Source organism: Nerophis lumbriciformis, linkage group LG06 (assembly GCF_033978685.3).
Source record: "Nerophis lumbriciformis linkage group LG06, RoL_Nlum_v2.1, whole genome shotgun sequence".
Lineage (NCBI taxonomy): Eukaryota > Metazoa > Chordata > Actinopteri > Syngnathiformes > Syngnathidae > Nerophis > Nerophis lumbriciformis.
Genome location: NC_084553.2, coordinates 30,985,063 through 31,001,771, shown reverse-complemented (window position 1 = coordinate 31,001,771; position 16,709 = coordinate 30,985,063). Strand labels below are relative to the sequence as shown.

The 16,709-nt window shown below is 39.4% G+C and overlaps 1 protein-coding gene across 4 annotated transcripts in view; it reads right to left on the bottom strand.

The window, feature by feature from the left end:
* Nucleotides 1-5,215: 5,215 nt before the first annotated feature.
* The window catches only part of znf280d (zinc finger protein 280D), a 34,796-nt gene continuing 23,302 nt past the window's right edge, over nucleotides 5,216-16,709 (bottom strand). For 2 of the 4 annotated variants that reach the window (XM_061964102.2, XM_061964100.2), the window contains 10 exons: nucleotides 14,715-14,872; nucleotides 14,532-14,632; nucleotides 14,302-14,448; nucleotides 11,210-11,344; nucleotides 10,147-10,364; nucleotides 9,625-9,765; nucleotides 9,477-9,545; nucleotides 7,495-7,610; nucleotides 7,390-7,411; nucleotides 5,218-6,376 (listed from right to left, as the gene is read on the bottom strand). In XM_061964102.2, coding sequence (XP_061820086.1) covers nucleotides 6,100-6,376; nucleotides 7,390-7,411; nucleotides 7,495-7,610; nucleotides 9,477-9,545; nucleotides 9,625-9,765; nucleotides 10,147-10,364; nucleotides 11,210-11,344; nucleotides 14,302-14,448; nucleotides 14,532-14,632; nucleotides 14,715-14,872 — 1,384 coding nt within the window. In that variant the 3' untranslated portion in view covers nucleotides 5,218-6,099. Of the gene's footprint in view, nucleotides 6,377-7,389; nucleotides 7,412-7,494; nucleotides 7,611-9,476; nucleotides 9,546-9,624; nucleotides 9,766-10,146; nucleotides 10,365-11,209; nucleotides 11,345-14,301; nucleotides 14,449-14,531; nucleotides 14,633-14,714; nucleotides 14,873-16,709 lie in introns of all 4 variants that reach the window. The other 2 variants (XM_061964103.2, XM_061964099.1) reach the window with 2 other exon arrangements.

Here is a 16,709-nt window from a genome sequence, read left to right as displayed (position 1 = left end):
TAGCATTCGTTACTCATTAATTAAGTGTGGTTTGTAGTGACAATACTGCAACATTCAGTCCTGCAGCAGTGACTGGTCTCTCCAATTCCATTGCAGCTGACCGGTGAACTGAGGGGATGTCCAGATTATTAAAAAATTGTTCAGCTCATGGGTAGAACATTGAGCAGACGAGTATAGGGATGTATAAAAAATCCCTAAATATGTTATTCATCTCAAGGTCATCAGTGGTTATGCCTGAATTAGTTTGAATCTGCATAATATGATGGGATGCCAATATCTGGCGTTTTTGATGCACTAATAATTTGCTGGCCTTATCGGCCTGTTCAAAAAATTGGGATCTCGAGCGGAGCATTTGTTCAGTGGCGCGATCTAATGCCTGAGAGAGTCCATCCATCCATTTTCTATCGCTTGTCCCTTTTCGGGGTCAAGGGGGTGCTGGAGCCTATCTCAGCTGCATTCGGGCGGAAAGCGGGGTACACCATGGACAAGTCGCCACCTTATCACAGGGCCGACACAGATAGACAGACTACATTCACACTCACATTCACACACTAGGGCCAATTTAGTGTTGCCAATCAACCTATCTGTCTTCGGAGGTGGGAGGAAGCCGTCTTTCCTCGTAAACATCTGGGTTTTAAGAGAAAGCGTAAGAGTTGTCTAGCAAGGATATTCGTTGTCATCTTAGTCAATTTATTTTTCGCAAGTCTTTTCTCAAAGCATGTATAAGAGATGATCTCCCCCCTAATGTAAGCCTTCAGTCTCCCAGAACACAGAGGCCGAGACTCCGGGGGTCTTGCTCAAGAGTATAAAGAAATCTATTTTAACAAAGCCAAATCCACAAAGTCCTCATTTGAGAGTAATCGTGTAAAAATACGCCACGGCACATGTGTGGTGTAGGTTTTTAACGCATATATCCATTAAAATTGAAGCATGAACAATTCATATAATACTCTTATACGTGTCATAATAATGATACTCTACACCAGTGGTTCTTAAACTTTTGTCACCAAGTATCACCTCAGAAAACACTTGGCTCTCCAAGTACCACCATAATGACCAACATTAAAATACAGTAGTGTAACAGGCCTAAGTATTCAATAGAAACAAGGCAGAAGGTTTTTTTTTAGCAAGTATTTTTAATATTTTGGCCACTGTAACATTACACACAGTTTGAACATTAACTGTGCTTGCATATAGGAAAATAAAACACTGTACTTAAATAATGAATCAAATCAAATTAATTGCACATAGAAGTTAAAGTACCACTAGATAGAGCCCGTGTATGTACTACTACCACAGTTTGAAAATCACTGATCTACACCAATGACTTCACTTCAGGGGATCCTTTGGGGAAACTCTTGAAGTTCGCAGTTGACGCCATCGCGTTGCAAGGCATACGTGGCGACAAGTCTGCCTACAGACAGGGCGGAGGGTGGAACAGTTGGCTTTCTGGTGCAGTCAGCACCATCTGGAGCTGAAGCTGCTCAAGACACCCTCAACATTCTGAACAGTACAGTGTCTACTGTGGACTTCCTCAGGTTCCTTGGATCCACAATCTCACAGGACCGGAAGCGGACCTCCCACTTAGACACAATCAGAAAAAAGGCTCAGGAGAGGATGTACTTCCTGCGTCAGCTCAAGAAGTTCAGCTTGCCCCAGGAAGTGCTGGTCATGTTCTACACCTCCATCATTTAGTCTGTCCTGTGCACCTCCATCATTGTTTGGTTTGGATTTACATCCAAGCTGAACCAACACAGACTACACGGACACTTAGTACTGCAGAAAAAGATTATCGGCGTCGAGTAGACCTTCCCCCCCATCCAGGACTTACCTGACCTGTCCAGGGTCAGGAATCAAGCAGGTAGCATCACTGCAGACCCCTCACACCCTGGTCACAAACAGTACAAACTCCTCCCTGCCGGCAGGCGTTACAAATCACAGTACGCCAAAACAACCCGTCACAACAACAGTTTTCCCCTCAGGCTATTAATCTGATGAAAGCTGTGAAATAACTCTGTAACTAACCTGTCATTGTCAATGTATTAACACATGTTCATGTCATCATCTTTTTTCTTAGCTCTATTAACCACTGCACTATTATGTAATAGCCTTGCACATATTAGTATTTAATTACTTGTTATATTTTGACTTAATCGTTAAAATTTATTGTTTACGTTGAACAAGAGAGCACAGCCTATCAAATCAAGTTCTTAGTGTGTTAAACATACAGTACATGGCTTATGAAACTGATTTTGATAATATTATTATTGCAACTCCTTAGGGTTAACCCTCCCCGTTTTTTTTCTTTAGCCCAGTGATGCTTCTGTTTTTAACTTTAATCGAGGGTCCTCCAACGCACCAGTTATAGGCAATGAGAGGCAAAAGGGAAACGTGTAGATAACTTTCTCCTATCCTGCCACAGGTATGTTTATTCTATTTTTACTTTTCTTCTACCACCTCATCCTTGTTCCAAAATGCTGGTGCTTTATGAAGACTTTCTAATATCATCCAAGAAATATTAATATTGAACTTCAAGAACTATAGCGCTTTGAGTATCTAATAATAGAAAAGCGCGATATAAAATCTAATGCAGTATATATATATATGATCTTAATAGTCATGACGTCGTATGTTTAAATGTATATATTTAAATCACATGAAAATAAATACAAATTCATACGTTGCAAAAGCCCAGGAGGACCCCTTTATTTGGGGCCCCTGTACAACAGCCCCACTTTTCCCTCCATTTCGAGTCGACATCCTTGGTTATAGGCAACAAACTGTTAACTGTTCAGCGTAAACACACCAAAAAGAAATTCTTAAAAGTCGAAATCAATGATGGAATGAAATAAGGAGCTACAAATGTATCAGAAACAAAGTGGCGTCTTGTCTGACTCACTGGTGCGGGTAGAACCCAGAATTAATGTTGTGTCGTTCGCGAACGAATCTTTTGAGTGAACGTACTGAACCGAATCACTTCATGAACTGATTCGTTCCTTTCTCAGTTCAGTTGAGCTCCGCCGGTATGAGTGGAACTGGCGCATTCTGTGACGTCGGCGAACGACGCAGCCAGCTACTCATCATGGGGGCGGGGGGAGGGACTGAGCGAACGATTCGTTCACCGCGGATTAACGACATGAATCACTCAGTGAACGACAACGCTCTCGCTCTCTGCTCTGCTTGCCCCAATGCCGCGAGTGATTCTCCTCCCGTGGCGGGGATATGTTTCATGCCATTGGCATCCGTTCTCCATTCATTCTCCAAGCTAACGGCTAATGTTGACTCAAGCCACATGAAAACAAACACACACACACACACGCCCCGTCCCCATTATCTCAACACATAAAGTTATGAGAGTAGAGGAGACAGAAAGAAAGTCAGTGCAGGGCAAGGCTGAGCAGCAGCGACGCGAGGGGGAGGGGCGGCGGGTAAAGTGTAGGGCAGGCTTTTTGAGAAGATTTAAAATAAAAATAATAACTAATGTATGTACATATACATAGGCTATTATTTATCTTGATTTTTATATTATTTAAGCTATTTATTTTCTTTTTTATTGCATATTTAAGTTGATATTTCCATTTTTATATTTTTAAATGTAAGCTACAGAAATTTTAGTTTTAATGTTGGCTTTTCTGGCACTTGGTTTGATATTTGTTTTGTTTTATTTAAGGTAGCCTATTTATTTTCTTTTTGTTTGCACATTTAAGTTAATATTTTCTTTGTTATATTTTTAAACGTAGGCTACAGAACATTTAGTTTTTATGTTGGCATTTCTGGCTCTTAATTTATTCGTTTTATTTTGAAGGTATTTATTTTCTTTTTGTTTGCATATTTAAGTTTACATTTTCTTTGCTACAGAACATTTAGTTTTTATGTTGGCATTTGTTAAGGGTTTCTTTTTTTGTGTCCTGTCCAGCTTCTCAGGCAAATCATATAGTTGATGTAGATGCCCATGTCGGCTGTTCAGATTTACTTTACAAAAGAGAAGTGTAGGATACTTCTCTTGTTGCCTTATTTGTATTTGACTTTATTAAATGTATTTATATTATCATTTAGTGCAGCCGGGCCGGAGCAGGAGGGGATAGAAAGAGAGAGAAAAAAGAAGACAGTTAAGGGTTTCTTAATTTAATATTTGTTTTTGCACTAAACAAACGAGGCCTATATATTTAACTGTTGATTGCAAGCATTTTAGTAGGCTATAACTATTTTTTTTATTTCCCACTTTTATTTCTTATTTTCATTTCAGTGCAATAAAACATATTTAACAACAGGACTCGCGAACCTACTGACACAGAGAACTGACTGTGTCGCGGAGGAGGACGTCACATTGAGGCTCTCATTCAGTCACTGTGCGTGTCGTTCATTGGGTGCTGAGGGCTTGTGTCGTTCGCGAACTGACACACACCGAGATCTGCCGCTGGGGAATCTGTTACTGACTGACTCATGATTCGCCGACCTGCACACAGAACTGCTGCTGCAGAAGTGATTCGGTGAACGATTTTTTTGAACGAATCAATTTAAGGAACTGATTCTAGTGATTCAGTACAGTCAAAAGAACTGCCGATCCCATCACTACCCAGAATGCTTTACGCTACATTGTGGAAATTACGTCACGTTGGCGTGTTTTTGGTGACGTCACATCCGAAAACGACGACGGTGGATTGGATAAACGCACCTAATGACACAATAATGCTGGAATGAATTCATCCAACTGCAATATTGCTTTCACCAAACGCAATTATGCTCATATAAAGTAGTTTTGAAAAAAGTGTGCAACTGCAAAACTGTACAAAATATTGTACACTAGGTGCAATAAATGTACATTTACTGCTCCCGACAGGATTAGAGTAAAAAAGTATACCGTATATTAATCAATTGCAAAATTTGTACTTTTAAGAGTTCCACATACTGAAAAATCGAAGGCACTCTATTTTTTTGTATGCGTCAATTGTAAAGCCCTTTTAATGATGGAAAATGTTATATACTGTATATATACACACACACACACATATACATTATATATATATATATATATATATATATATACATGTATGTATATATATATATACACACACACACACACATTATATATATTCATTTTGGATGCCTTTGTTTAGGATGAGGAGCCTGTTTCTCTGTTCTTATTTTGCATACTCTGCTGATCGTTGCATTCTATAATACATTGTCAGAGAAAAGTTAATATAATCAGACATAAGCCCTGCAGTATTGTAGACAGATGAAATATAAATATTTTTGTATTTTGATTGTCTAATTCAAAATACTATACAGAATATATGATCCTTTAAGCCGGTGGTGAAACTGAACGAAACATTTACCAATTTCAAGAATCGGCATGATGAGTTGGAGCCTATCCCAGCTGACTTTGCAGGCCACACAGACAAATAACCATTTGTATTCACATCTATGGGCAGTATAGTGTCCACTTAACCCAATATGCATGTTTTAGGACATTTTAAACAATACTGTACATCTCAAAAATGACTTTATTGATTATAAAAGTGGAAAATGAAGCCTTCTTGATCACATACAAGCTGCACTAATCCACACACAATACAATGCTTATAATCCTGTATTTCAGGAAATGCAGTACTAAAAGTTGTTTGTCACTTCTTTGATATAGTAATTGTTCCAATAAGTTGACAACTACGTGTGTTCTTAGTGTGGGGAAAGGCATTATACCCACTTTATTCAACATGATAATGTCTAAAAGGTTGACATTTGTTAACTAAAATATATCATATACATGTAATGGTAGATGGTCTGACAAAAATGTCATCAAAATTCAAGTAGGATATTACTTTAAGCCAATCCAGGTATTTGAGATGTTAAGTAATATGATAAACAAATACATGTTTCCATGTAGTCAAGCTAAAGTGTGTTCTGCACAAACAAATGTACGGATCAAGGTTAACGGATCCACTATCATCACAGAATATCTACAAATTGTGATTGCGGTGAGATGTTTAGAGATAGTCGCAATGACTTCCTGTCATTTAATTGTTCTGTTAATGGTTGATGGGGAATATTTAGGGTTTTAAATGTGTAACAAGTGTTTTTGTGATTTGTATTGTTTCCTGCTTAGTCTGTGTTGGGTTCTGGGTCGGGGTGGCAGTCCTCTGGGATGTTTGCATCGACAAGTGACTTATCTACATCGCTATCCAAAGTAACTGAGGCCAAGGAGGCAGGCTGAGAGGGCGGCAGATCCTCTACTGGCAACGTTGCCCCAGATTCTGGTTGTTCCTCGCTAGCATGACGAAAGTGTTCAGTCTTTTCAATTTTAGGTTCATCATCCATGGGCATTGTTTCATTTGGTGATTCTTTCGAAACTGCAGTTGGTTGAGCCGGTACAAAAAACCTGGTCAAAGAGAGGGGATAAACATACAGGAAGAAGAAAACTGTGGTACTGGTAGTGTCATCATAAATATGTTTAGATAGTGGCTACAACGATTCGTTCAAGGCAAGTCACACCTGTGCAAAACTCACTGGATTTATTGTTGGTCATAGTTTTGTTCATGTTATATCACAGTTCTAAAGGCTGGAAGATCTAGGCTTTGTTTACACTGCAAGTAAATTGAAACTTTTTTGTGGATTCTTGTGTGTGGACATTGCAATTCCGAAATTTTCATGTCCGACCCAGGCCTCTTTCGTATGTGGATATAAATTGGATATATATGTGATACGTCCTCAATATGAACGCTACTGCACTCAGATTGCATTCATCAGGTCAGAACACCATCAAAAAGCGATGAGGGTCATTAATATTCAATAAAATAGATGGTTACAAAATTAAAATTTGACAACGGAGCAGAAAACCGGTGAAAATAATGGAGTGTTGAAAGTTCCACCACTCCTGCCTCCGACTGCTCGCCCACAGGCACGCTCTTCAAGCGGACATCAAAGCAAAATGTCCTAAAACTGCCAGAGCCAAAATACTCGTCCTCCTCCTTTTTAATCCTCTACACGCAATAATTTAATCAGAAAATGTGACTTTCATTGCACAAAATCCTTAAAATTGCCACAAATGCGCCAGTACTGAAACCGACTGGAGTGGAAGCCATGTTTACTTCCGTAAACTTTGCAGTGCGTGCAACATCATGACGTCATGTCCGCATGCGGGTCAGATTGCATTTACATTAGAAATTGCATTTTTTTTGTAATGTGGACGACCACTAAAAAGATCGGATTTGACAAAAAAATCTGAATTGGACATCCGACCCTGCAGTGTCAACGTCGCCTTAGTCAGTGAACTATGCCTTTAAAATGAGAACTGCACTTCTTTTGGAACACTTTAAGGTTTGTGTAGATTGCATGAATCTTTAAAATTGATAATCTAACATGTAGGTTTGTAACATTGTGTTTTCTACTCACGTTCCATCTTCGGCTCGGTTGTCTGTGGGGTGAAAAATTAACAAAAAACAACTTTAGAGAAACTTGCAACAACACAAACATGACCAACAAGAAAATGGTGCGTACCTTTCTCTTCAATAACTTTGCATACATGATTTGGTCGGTCATTTAAATGTTTGGACATGATGTCCCCGCCTGATGCATTCACCAGGAGGTCACAGTTGAGACACACCAGTGTGAATCTGCAGGAAAACCATGTTATCAGACAAAAGAAAAAAGATCATTAAAAAAACATTTTCGGCCTGCAGCTAGTTTTTTTCTAAATTTTATTGGCCCTTGACATGTTCTGAAAATTTATTTAAATCATTGTTAGTGTTAGTTTGAATATACCTCATGAACAACTATGTTTTATCATCTATACCACAAAAACTAAGATAGTGTTTTTTTTCCAAATAACTTCTACACTGACTCATTGGTTTCAGCATCCTTAATGTACAAAATGTATCAAAGTGGCGCTCCACATTCTTTATATTTTTTACTATACAGCCCTTAGTGGAAAAAAAAATCAAGCAGGGTTTCCCAAACGTTTTGCCAATCGGCTGTGGGGCAAACGGCGATTATTAAGCATAGAGCAACACCATGAGTGAAGAGTTTAGACCCATGCCACCATTTATAAAGGTTGTAGAGATGGTCACACTTGAGCGATGGCAACAAGCTAGCTTTGCAGACATGCCAGCAAATGACTTTGTGAGCTTGGCAAAACTATTTGGCAAAACCCTAGGTTTAAAGCATAACAAAAAGCCAAAAGACAGCTCGCTGCTGCTGATTACAATTATTTTGAGATCAAAATACTTGTAATCAGCTTTATCGACATATGCATGCCCTCTAAACTTTAGGTTGTGCTACTCGGCTTTTGGTGCAACATCCATCCGTACACTCAACGTTCTGGCTTGTTGCTTACCGGCATAACAATATTGGTTCCGAAGCTGCCGTGGGCCTGATCTACTAAGAGTTAGCTTGTACTAAAACAAACTTACACACTTGATAGTGCAAGCAAAAGGTGATCTACTAAGCTTGTGCGCCAAAGATTTTGCCTGTTAAATGAGCGAAATAAAGAGTGCAATGCATTTTAGAATGCTTGCCTTCATTCGTATGCAGAATATATGCTGATTATCAGAACGGCCACAATAATACTAGGTAGAGGAGATGCAAGTATAATCATTTAGCGCACGCAATGTGATTTATCAAGCCTGAAACGGCTTGTTGCCGCGGTTGCATCTATATTTAGCATGTTTGAAAGGTACGTGCAAACTGGCACACTTGTGTGTGAGAAAGGAGGGGATGTGGTGCAATGACAGACGATGGAAAGAGAATCCTCATTCCGTGTGCATGTCAACATATTTGACAGTCAGGAATAAATTAATACAACAGATCTATTCAGCAATGCCATTTTATTTCTGCTGGATGACTTAAGGGGCTGATTGGAGCCAGCAGACAATTCGTTTTGGTGTATGCTTTTTTACGAATGTTTATAAATAGCGTTTTCGAAAAAACTTCTTGCAACATGCATTTTCTTGTGTTTGGATTATTCCAGCACACCATCGCAGATATTGCTGAGGTTTTTGGCACAAAACTGATGTCTCCCAGAGTGCACTTTGGGCATGCTAAAAATAGGTTCTGTTGTCTATATCTCACTCTTATATTGTCCAGAAAAGGTGGCACAGATAATAGTTGTTTATGGCATTTTCTATAACATAGTGCCACAGGTTGGCGCATGATGCCATGAATTGTGACAGCCAGTAAATCCTTATTTAAATAGGGCAGTCTGCACCACTTTTGCACTTGTAATACCCAGTCTTAGTAGCTGACCACGGCCACTAATAGGACATGCAATTTTACAGTTTGCACACGCTATTTAGAACTTGTTATTTATTATTAAAGTAAAAAAGTTGTTAAGTGTAATTCCTTTTTAATGTTTACAAATAACAGCACCCTTCTAATTATTGCCTGCTATCAATCATTGACAGTCCTCTTTGCCATTTGTTTGTTAAGTGTTCCTTCTGTACGGTAATTTCAGCTTTTACAGTAGTGGTTTTCTTAAAACCTACTTTAATACAGATGAATGTTTCTTCTGATCCATTTTGTGGAATCTGCTCTTGTTGATGGTGCTATGGAATCTATAAAAAGAGCAAAGAAAAAATAACAGACACATACGCTTAACAATAAGCCTCAAATTAAGTTTCAAATCAAACGTACCTTATCATGTGATTTCCAATGGCAACTTTGCAACATGTGCGATAATTGCACGCGCCACAATTGGAGATTACAGGGAAGTGTAAAAAGAAATCTTCAACTCGGGCATTGCATTCGATGCAGGTGTAAAACCCTCCATTCACACTGAAAATGAGAACACAGTAAAAAATAAATAACACCCTGTCCAATCCTATCATTTTGTTTTAATTACTGAGTCCAATCACAACAAATCACACTAATTTGTTTACATGCTATCACCGCAGCTTTATCTGGATTATTTTTAGCCTGTCTAATGAGTATCTGAAAACATATTTAAATGAGGTAGTTTTACTATCATCAGGCTGTAATAATGTCTAATAATCTGCTTTGGGACTGTCATAAATACCCAGGAGCTCCATACTAGTGAGTCCTGAAAGGTTCAGGGAGGCAATAATATGGCCTCTGGAGGACTGAATCTTTCTAGACACATGCAAGTGGTTTCCATTTGAATTTGGATTGGCAAAGTAAACGGCTCATGTAACAAACCTGATGTGGGTTAGTGACATGTTGAACTTTCCATGCATGTTCTTCTTTCTCTGAATGGGTTTGGTTTCAGAGGGGTTTGGTTTAGATTTGGACAGACCAAGCGCAGGCTTTGTTTTTGCACCGACACTTAGTGTTTCTGGAGTCAAGGTAAAGGTCGCTCTATCTACAGAGCTGGACAAAGCAGGCGTCTTGCCACTGAGGGAAGCCCGAATGGTCACCTAGAGGAATGAAAAAGAATGTGAATGACACACTTCCTTTTATAAGTTAAAGGGGACCGAGGATTAATTTAGTCTCTTTTAATGAAATGTTCTGAATGTTTTTACAATGTTGAATAATCATATTAAACAATGCCAAACAGTCAAATAACAAGGTTGCCGTGAGCTTGCAAGCAGTTTTGGATGCCTTTCCGCTGCCTTTTGCAGTCTGGTTACGTTGTGAAAACCCTGCAAGGAGGATGTACTTATTTGGACATATAAGTAAAGCTCTCAGCCAGAGGAGGAGGAACAAAGTAGGATAAAGTGTTACCTAAACAAATTCCGGCCTATGCATAATAACGCTGAGATGCAACATGCAGAGACAAATGCTGGTAAAAGCAGCTGTTTTTTATGCAGGTTTGTATCGATGGGGGAATGTGGAGGTGTACCTAATGTTGTGACCGGGTTAATCTTTATAATGTTCATGAAGTTTATTGGTTGACCGTGTCTGGAAAGAAAATATCGGTGCAGACTTCAAGATATACATTTAAACAGTGTACACATGATACCGTTGAATAGGGTGAGGCGTGGTTTCATTGTAATCTGGGAACATCTTACAGACGAATGCTGAAAGTAGGTTATAAAAGTGACTGTTCAATTAATTTGTTTATTATATAATATTTTTGGACTGATTAGAATAGAATATATTAAAAACACAAACAAAAAAACAAAAGTGACTATGTAGTAAAATTTACACCAAAATATATCGAATACATAATATCCAGACCACAAGGAAGTGTTTTAAAAGTAAATTAAAATCATCATAGGTCCCCTTAAGTGAGAATGGTCAGTGAAAAGATAAGTCACACCTTTGTCCCTGCTGGGAGTCCCTCCAGAATCTCAGGTTTTTTGAAAGTCTTGTGGACCTGAGTCCTATGTTCCACTCTGTCCTTGTTGGTGAGAAAATTAAGTCGACATTTTCCACAGCGATGGATGCCTTTGTTCTGAAATAAATTAAAGTGCAAAAATGTGATCAATTGTATTCACAAGACCTCATTTGGATTCAATGAAGGAAAATATTTAATATTTGATTGGCTGTTTTGCTTAAAAGTTTGTTTTTTTGGTGACAGAAAACATTTTCCTGTCTGAACCTTTAATTTATTACTCTAAAACTCCTGACAGAACAATAACAGTGCAAACTGTCAAACTAATCCAAACTCACACTTATTTTAAAATGATGGTGGCCATTAACGCAGCCGTGCAGCTAGGAAATATGATTAATAAATGATGAGGTGATTGATCAAATATGAGTTCACACTAAACAGGTATTAAAAACATGATATGATAAAGTATGTGATTTTTGCAAAAATGTGCATTAAAAATAGCTTTTTTTTTTTAAGTTAAAACAGTAGATGTTTTCAACACATCAAGGCAGGAAGCGAGTCCCAGGGGTTGAAGTTTAAAGTTCCTCTGATACTACATCCGAAGCCGAGACCATTTGCGGGTGGATTATTTCCGAAGTTCAGGCTCCAAAATGCTATCTAGTTTTATACTGTAAGAGGTAGATGAAACAGACGCCCACCCCACAGAGCCTGGGTTTTGTCTAAGGTTTCTTCCTAAATGGAGTGTTTCCTTGTCTTTGTCCCCAATTACTTGATAATGTGGGTGTCAGTTGGTTCTGTAATATGATTGTGGTTCTAGACCTGCAGTGTGTGTTTAAGTGCCTTTAAGTACCATCCATCCATGCATTTTCTACCGCTTGTCCCTCTCGGGGTCGCAAGGGTGCTGGAGCCTATCCCAGCTGCACTCGGGCGGAAAGCAGGGTAGACCGTGGACAAGTCGCCACCTCATCACAGGGCCAACACATACAGACAGACAACATTCACACTCACATTCACACACTAGTACCAGTGTAATGGAAAAACAAGTTGCCTTTATATTGAAGCTATTATCATATATATCTGATTTATGACACCCAAAGACTTACAAAGTTTGCGAGTAAATAAATATAAGGTGCTTAACATAGGAACTAAGCATAACAAACCATTATAAAACAATGTAAGATGTCAGCTCTAGCTGGGATGCCGACCGACGGGACAATCCTCACCAAGGGTATAAAAAAAAAAGTTGCCGCAACTAGCAGCTTTTTCGCCATCTCAAGGGATGTCAATGTCAACCAGCCTCTCAGTCCATGGCCATGTTTGTCTACTACCAGGTAAAAGATGCATGAATTATAATCTAGAATTAACTTCTAGATTAGATTTTAGACGAAGACGAAGCAGCCGCCGGCTCAGTCTGTCAACAATAGCAGCGTAAGGTAGCATTAGCGCACTGCTATCAATGCGCCGCTAAAATATGCTTTCTGCATTAGCGCTTATAATAACAATATCGCTCATATTTGGTTAATTTTCATCTCACAACATTTAAATGAAGTATTGTTGGTAGGGTTGTCCCGGTACCAAAATGTATTTCGATACCTTGATACTATTCAAATGGGGATAATTAATAAATAATTTTAACAAAAAATCTTACGATACATTAAACATATGGTTCTTATTGCAATTAAAGAACAATTTTAGAGGATTAAAAAAATGAAAGGCATTAAACACTTTGGGCTTTTCTTCTAGCACTCAAAGAACAATTTTATATATTACATATTGCCTGCCATAATCTAGGATTAGAATCAGGAATAATCCCCGAGGGAAAATTAAGATTTTTAACACAATCCCATTCAAGATCAGACAGATCATTACAGGGAGACAGAACAGGATCGCTGACGATAGGTTGGAAAAGTATAAAAAGCTTTACTGACAATATATTAAATGCTTCATGATTTATGGTTGAAACTCTTGTTCTGTGCTTTAAAGACAAATAAAACCATTAGTTAATACTAAAAACAATAATATGGCTAAAATTACACATATAATACATGTAGCAGGTAAAACACACATTGTTCAAGATAAAAGACAAATTGTAGCAATTTGTTACAACATTCAGTAATTTCACTTGTATTAGTTTGCGCAACGTGGGTAGTTTGGACTCCGCTAATTTTTGGCATAAAGTCAAGCTGCTGTGTGCACATCTATGTATCTGGGAACTTGTTAACTACTTAACCTTTAAAGTCATTGTGCAGGTCTCGATGTTTGTTATAAAAATGTTTACCTACGTGTGAAGCAAAGATTGTAATCACTCCACATTTGGTGAGGCATGTTTTAAAGCAGCATGGCACTTTCGTGTTTAACGCGCCATCGTAATCGATAGTGTAAAAACCCAAATACCTCCATATTGCGTTTCACGCACCCTCTTTATTAATAAGTATAGTTGCCTTTATTTGCCATTTTCCCTCCCCACAGTGTTTCTCCTTGCGCACTCTGACACACTCAACATGCTCCTTGGCTCAGCAACGTCATGCCATATGGCAACATTCGGATGAAAATAAAATACCTGTATTTTTCAAAAGGCAGAAAAGTACTGTTTTCAATTAATTAGTACCGCAATACTTTATTAGAACCGGTATACCATACAACCCTAATTGTTGGCGGTTTCTGGATGTTTTTAGAGGGGTTATATGGGCACAAAAGAGGACCCCTGATCTGTTATTAGCTATTCATTTACGATTTTGAATGCATAAAAAATGCCAAACATGTGTTTTTGTCTTACATGAGGATTGTGAATGATAGACAGCACATCTGTTTCCAATTTTTGCGTATTTCCAGTATGACTGATCTGATAACATGGCCAGAGTGCAAAAGTGTTACTCTCGTGATGTCATCCGATCTCGAATCTATCAAAATTGCTGAGGAATATTTGGAGCGGAATATTCAAAATGGCTGACTGAATTTGTGGCGTTTTGTGATGTTTAGACTGTATTTTCACATACTTTGTGGATTGTAAATACAATAATGGATACAATGAAACACAATTAAGCATATAAGACTTGATATAAAAAGCAGCATCTTACCTGATGTTTCATGAAATGTTGCATGTACATGTGACTGCTTCTCAATACTTTGAGACAAAAAGGACACAGGAGGTCTTTTGTGTTTTCATGAACAGTTCGGAAATGTGTCTCCACGTCTGAGAAAAAGGAGGACCTATAATTGCACACCTGGAGAAAAGACAAAAAGCGTATAATAAACCGCATCACAATGTGAAGCTCATGCAACAATGATTTGCCAGGAAGCTGCTGACCTGACAGACATAAGGCATCTCCCCAGGCTTATGGTTGTCTTTCATATGCTCCAGCAGCACTTGCTCGGACTCGAACGCCAGCTCACATATCTTGCAATTGGCTGAAGAAGGAAATAGAAGTTCAAACGCGTCACACCGAGGGTTGCACAAACCTGCAGCTGAAAAGGCCACAATGTGACATACTTGTGGATTCTATGGGGCTGTGAGCGCTCTCGATGTGGCACTGCAGCTGGAATGGAGTCAGGTACTGGCGATAGCAATGCTGGCAAGTTGTGTGGCTCTCCCAGCTCTCATTGCTCTGCTTCTCTAGCTCAAGGTGGTGTTTCATGTGGTTCATGAACCTGCAACATAGGGTGTGGCACACAAGTCACCTGAATGCTCACAAATCTATAATGTGTCAAACCAAAGACAATACAGTCCAACCTTATTTTACAAACTTTTCGCTTCACCAACCACAGACCGAATAAAAATATGCTTTTGTGTACTAACGTTTCATGCACCCACTTTTTATTTTTTATTCCTAATCATTGTAACGACTTTACTGTTAAAGATAAGGAGTTTTGTGATTTCATATTGTGAGTGTGTCCGTAGAGCGGCTGTTTAGGAAGACAGTTCCTCTTGTTGTTTTTGCTTGTTAATAAATAGAAAATTGATCCATCACACCCTTGTTCTGTTTATTTGATATACAGTACTGAATAGTGGTTTATATTATGTTCAAAATATACTAAAATATGGACTTTTGTCAAAGCTGTAACCCATTATTCATGTTTACATTGAATCTTATTGAGAAATATGTTCAATATACAAACTTTTATATTTACAAAAATCAATTAATTTCGTAAATCAGGGTTCCAACTGTGTGGTAAAATCAATGGTGTTTTGTTGGCTACAGGTCCCAAAATAATGATTCTCCATTCACCACACCCTTTTAATTACACAGTAAGGGGTAGCAAGGCTCAGATGGTACAGCAACCGCGCCAGCAAATTGAGGGTTCCAGGTCCCTGCCGTTGTGTCGTTGGGCAAGGCACGTCACCCACCTTGCTCCCAGTGCCGCTCACACTGGTGTATGAATGTGAGTGAATGTTTGGTGGTGGTCGGAGGGGCTGTAGGTGCGAATTGGCAGCCACACTTCCGTTAGTCTAGCCCAGAGCAGCTGTGGCTACAAATGTAGCTTACCACCATTAAAGTGTGAATGTGGAGTGAATGAATGATGGGTTCGCAGTTCTCTGTCAAGCGCTTTGAATGTCTAGAAAAGCGCTGTAAAAATCTAATCCATTAATGATATTACTCTGATGGAACAAGGCCCATTTTTCAGTCTGTGCATTTTGCTACCTCAGTTCCCCCAATAGAATGTGGATGACCTGTGACCTGCAGGGTTAGAGTGCAATTGAGGTACAGATGTGCTTTCCTATTAAAAATCTCAAGCACCTATACCAGGGTCGGCAACCCGCGGCTCCGGAGCCGCATGCGGCTCTTTGATCACTCTGATGCGGCTCAGCTGCATAGTTGCCGACCCTCCCGATTTTTCCGGGAGACTTCCGGATTTCAGTGCCTCTCCCAGAAATCTCCCGGGGCAAACATTCTCCGATTTTCACCCGGACAACAATATTGAGGGCGTGCCGTGATGGCACTGCCTTTAGCGTCCTCTACAACCTGTCGTCGCGTCCGCTTTTTCACCATACTATCTGCGTGCTGGCCCAGTCACATGTTGTATGCGGCCTCTGCTTACTAATATGCGCCACAATGTGAACCCACACCAAACAAGAATGACAAACACATTTCGGGAGAACATCCGCACCATAACACAACAGAACAAATACCCAGAATCCCATGCATCCCTAACTCTTCCGGGCTACATTATACACCCCTGCTACCACCAAACCCCGCCCCCCCAACCCGTGCGGCGGTTGGGGGGGCGGATGCATGGGATCCTGGGTATTTGTTCTGTTGTGTTTATGTTGTGTTACGGTGCGGATGTTCTTCCGGATTGTGTTTGGCATTCTTGTTTGGTGTGGGTTCAGTGTGGCGCATATTAGTAAGAGTGTTAAAGTTGTTGGCTGTTGACCAAGTATGCCTTGCAGTCACTTACGTGTGTAAGCAGAGGCCGCATACAACATGTAAATGGGCTGGCACGCTGTTTGTACAGGTTGTAGAAGGCGCTAAAGGCAGTGCCATCA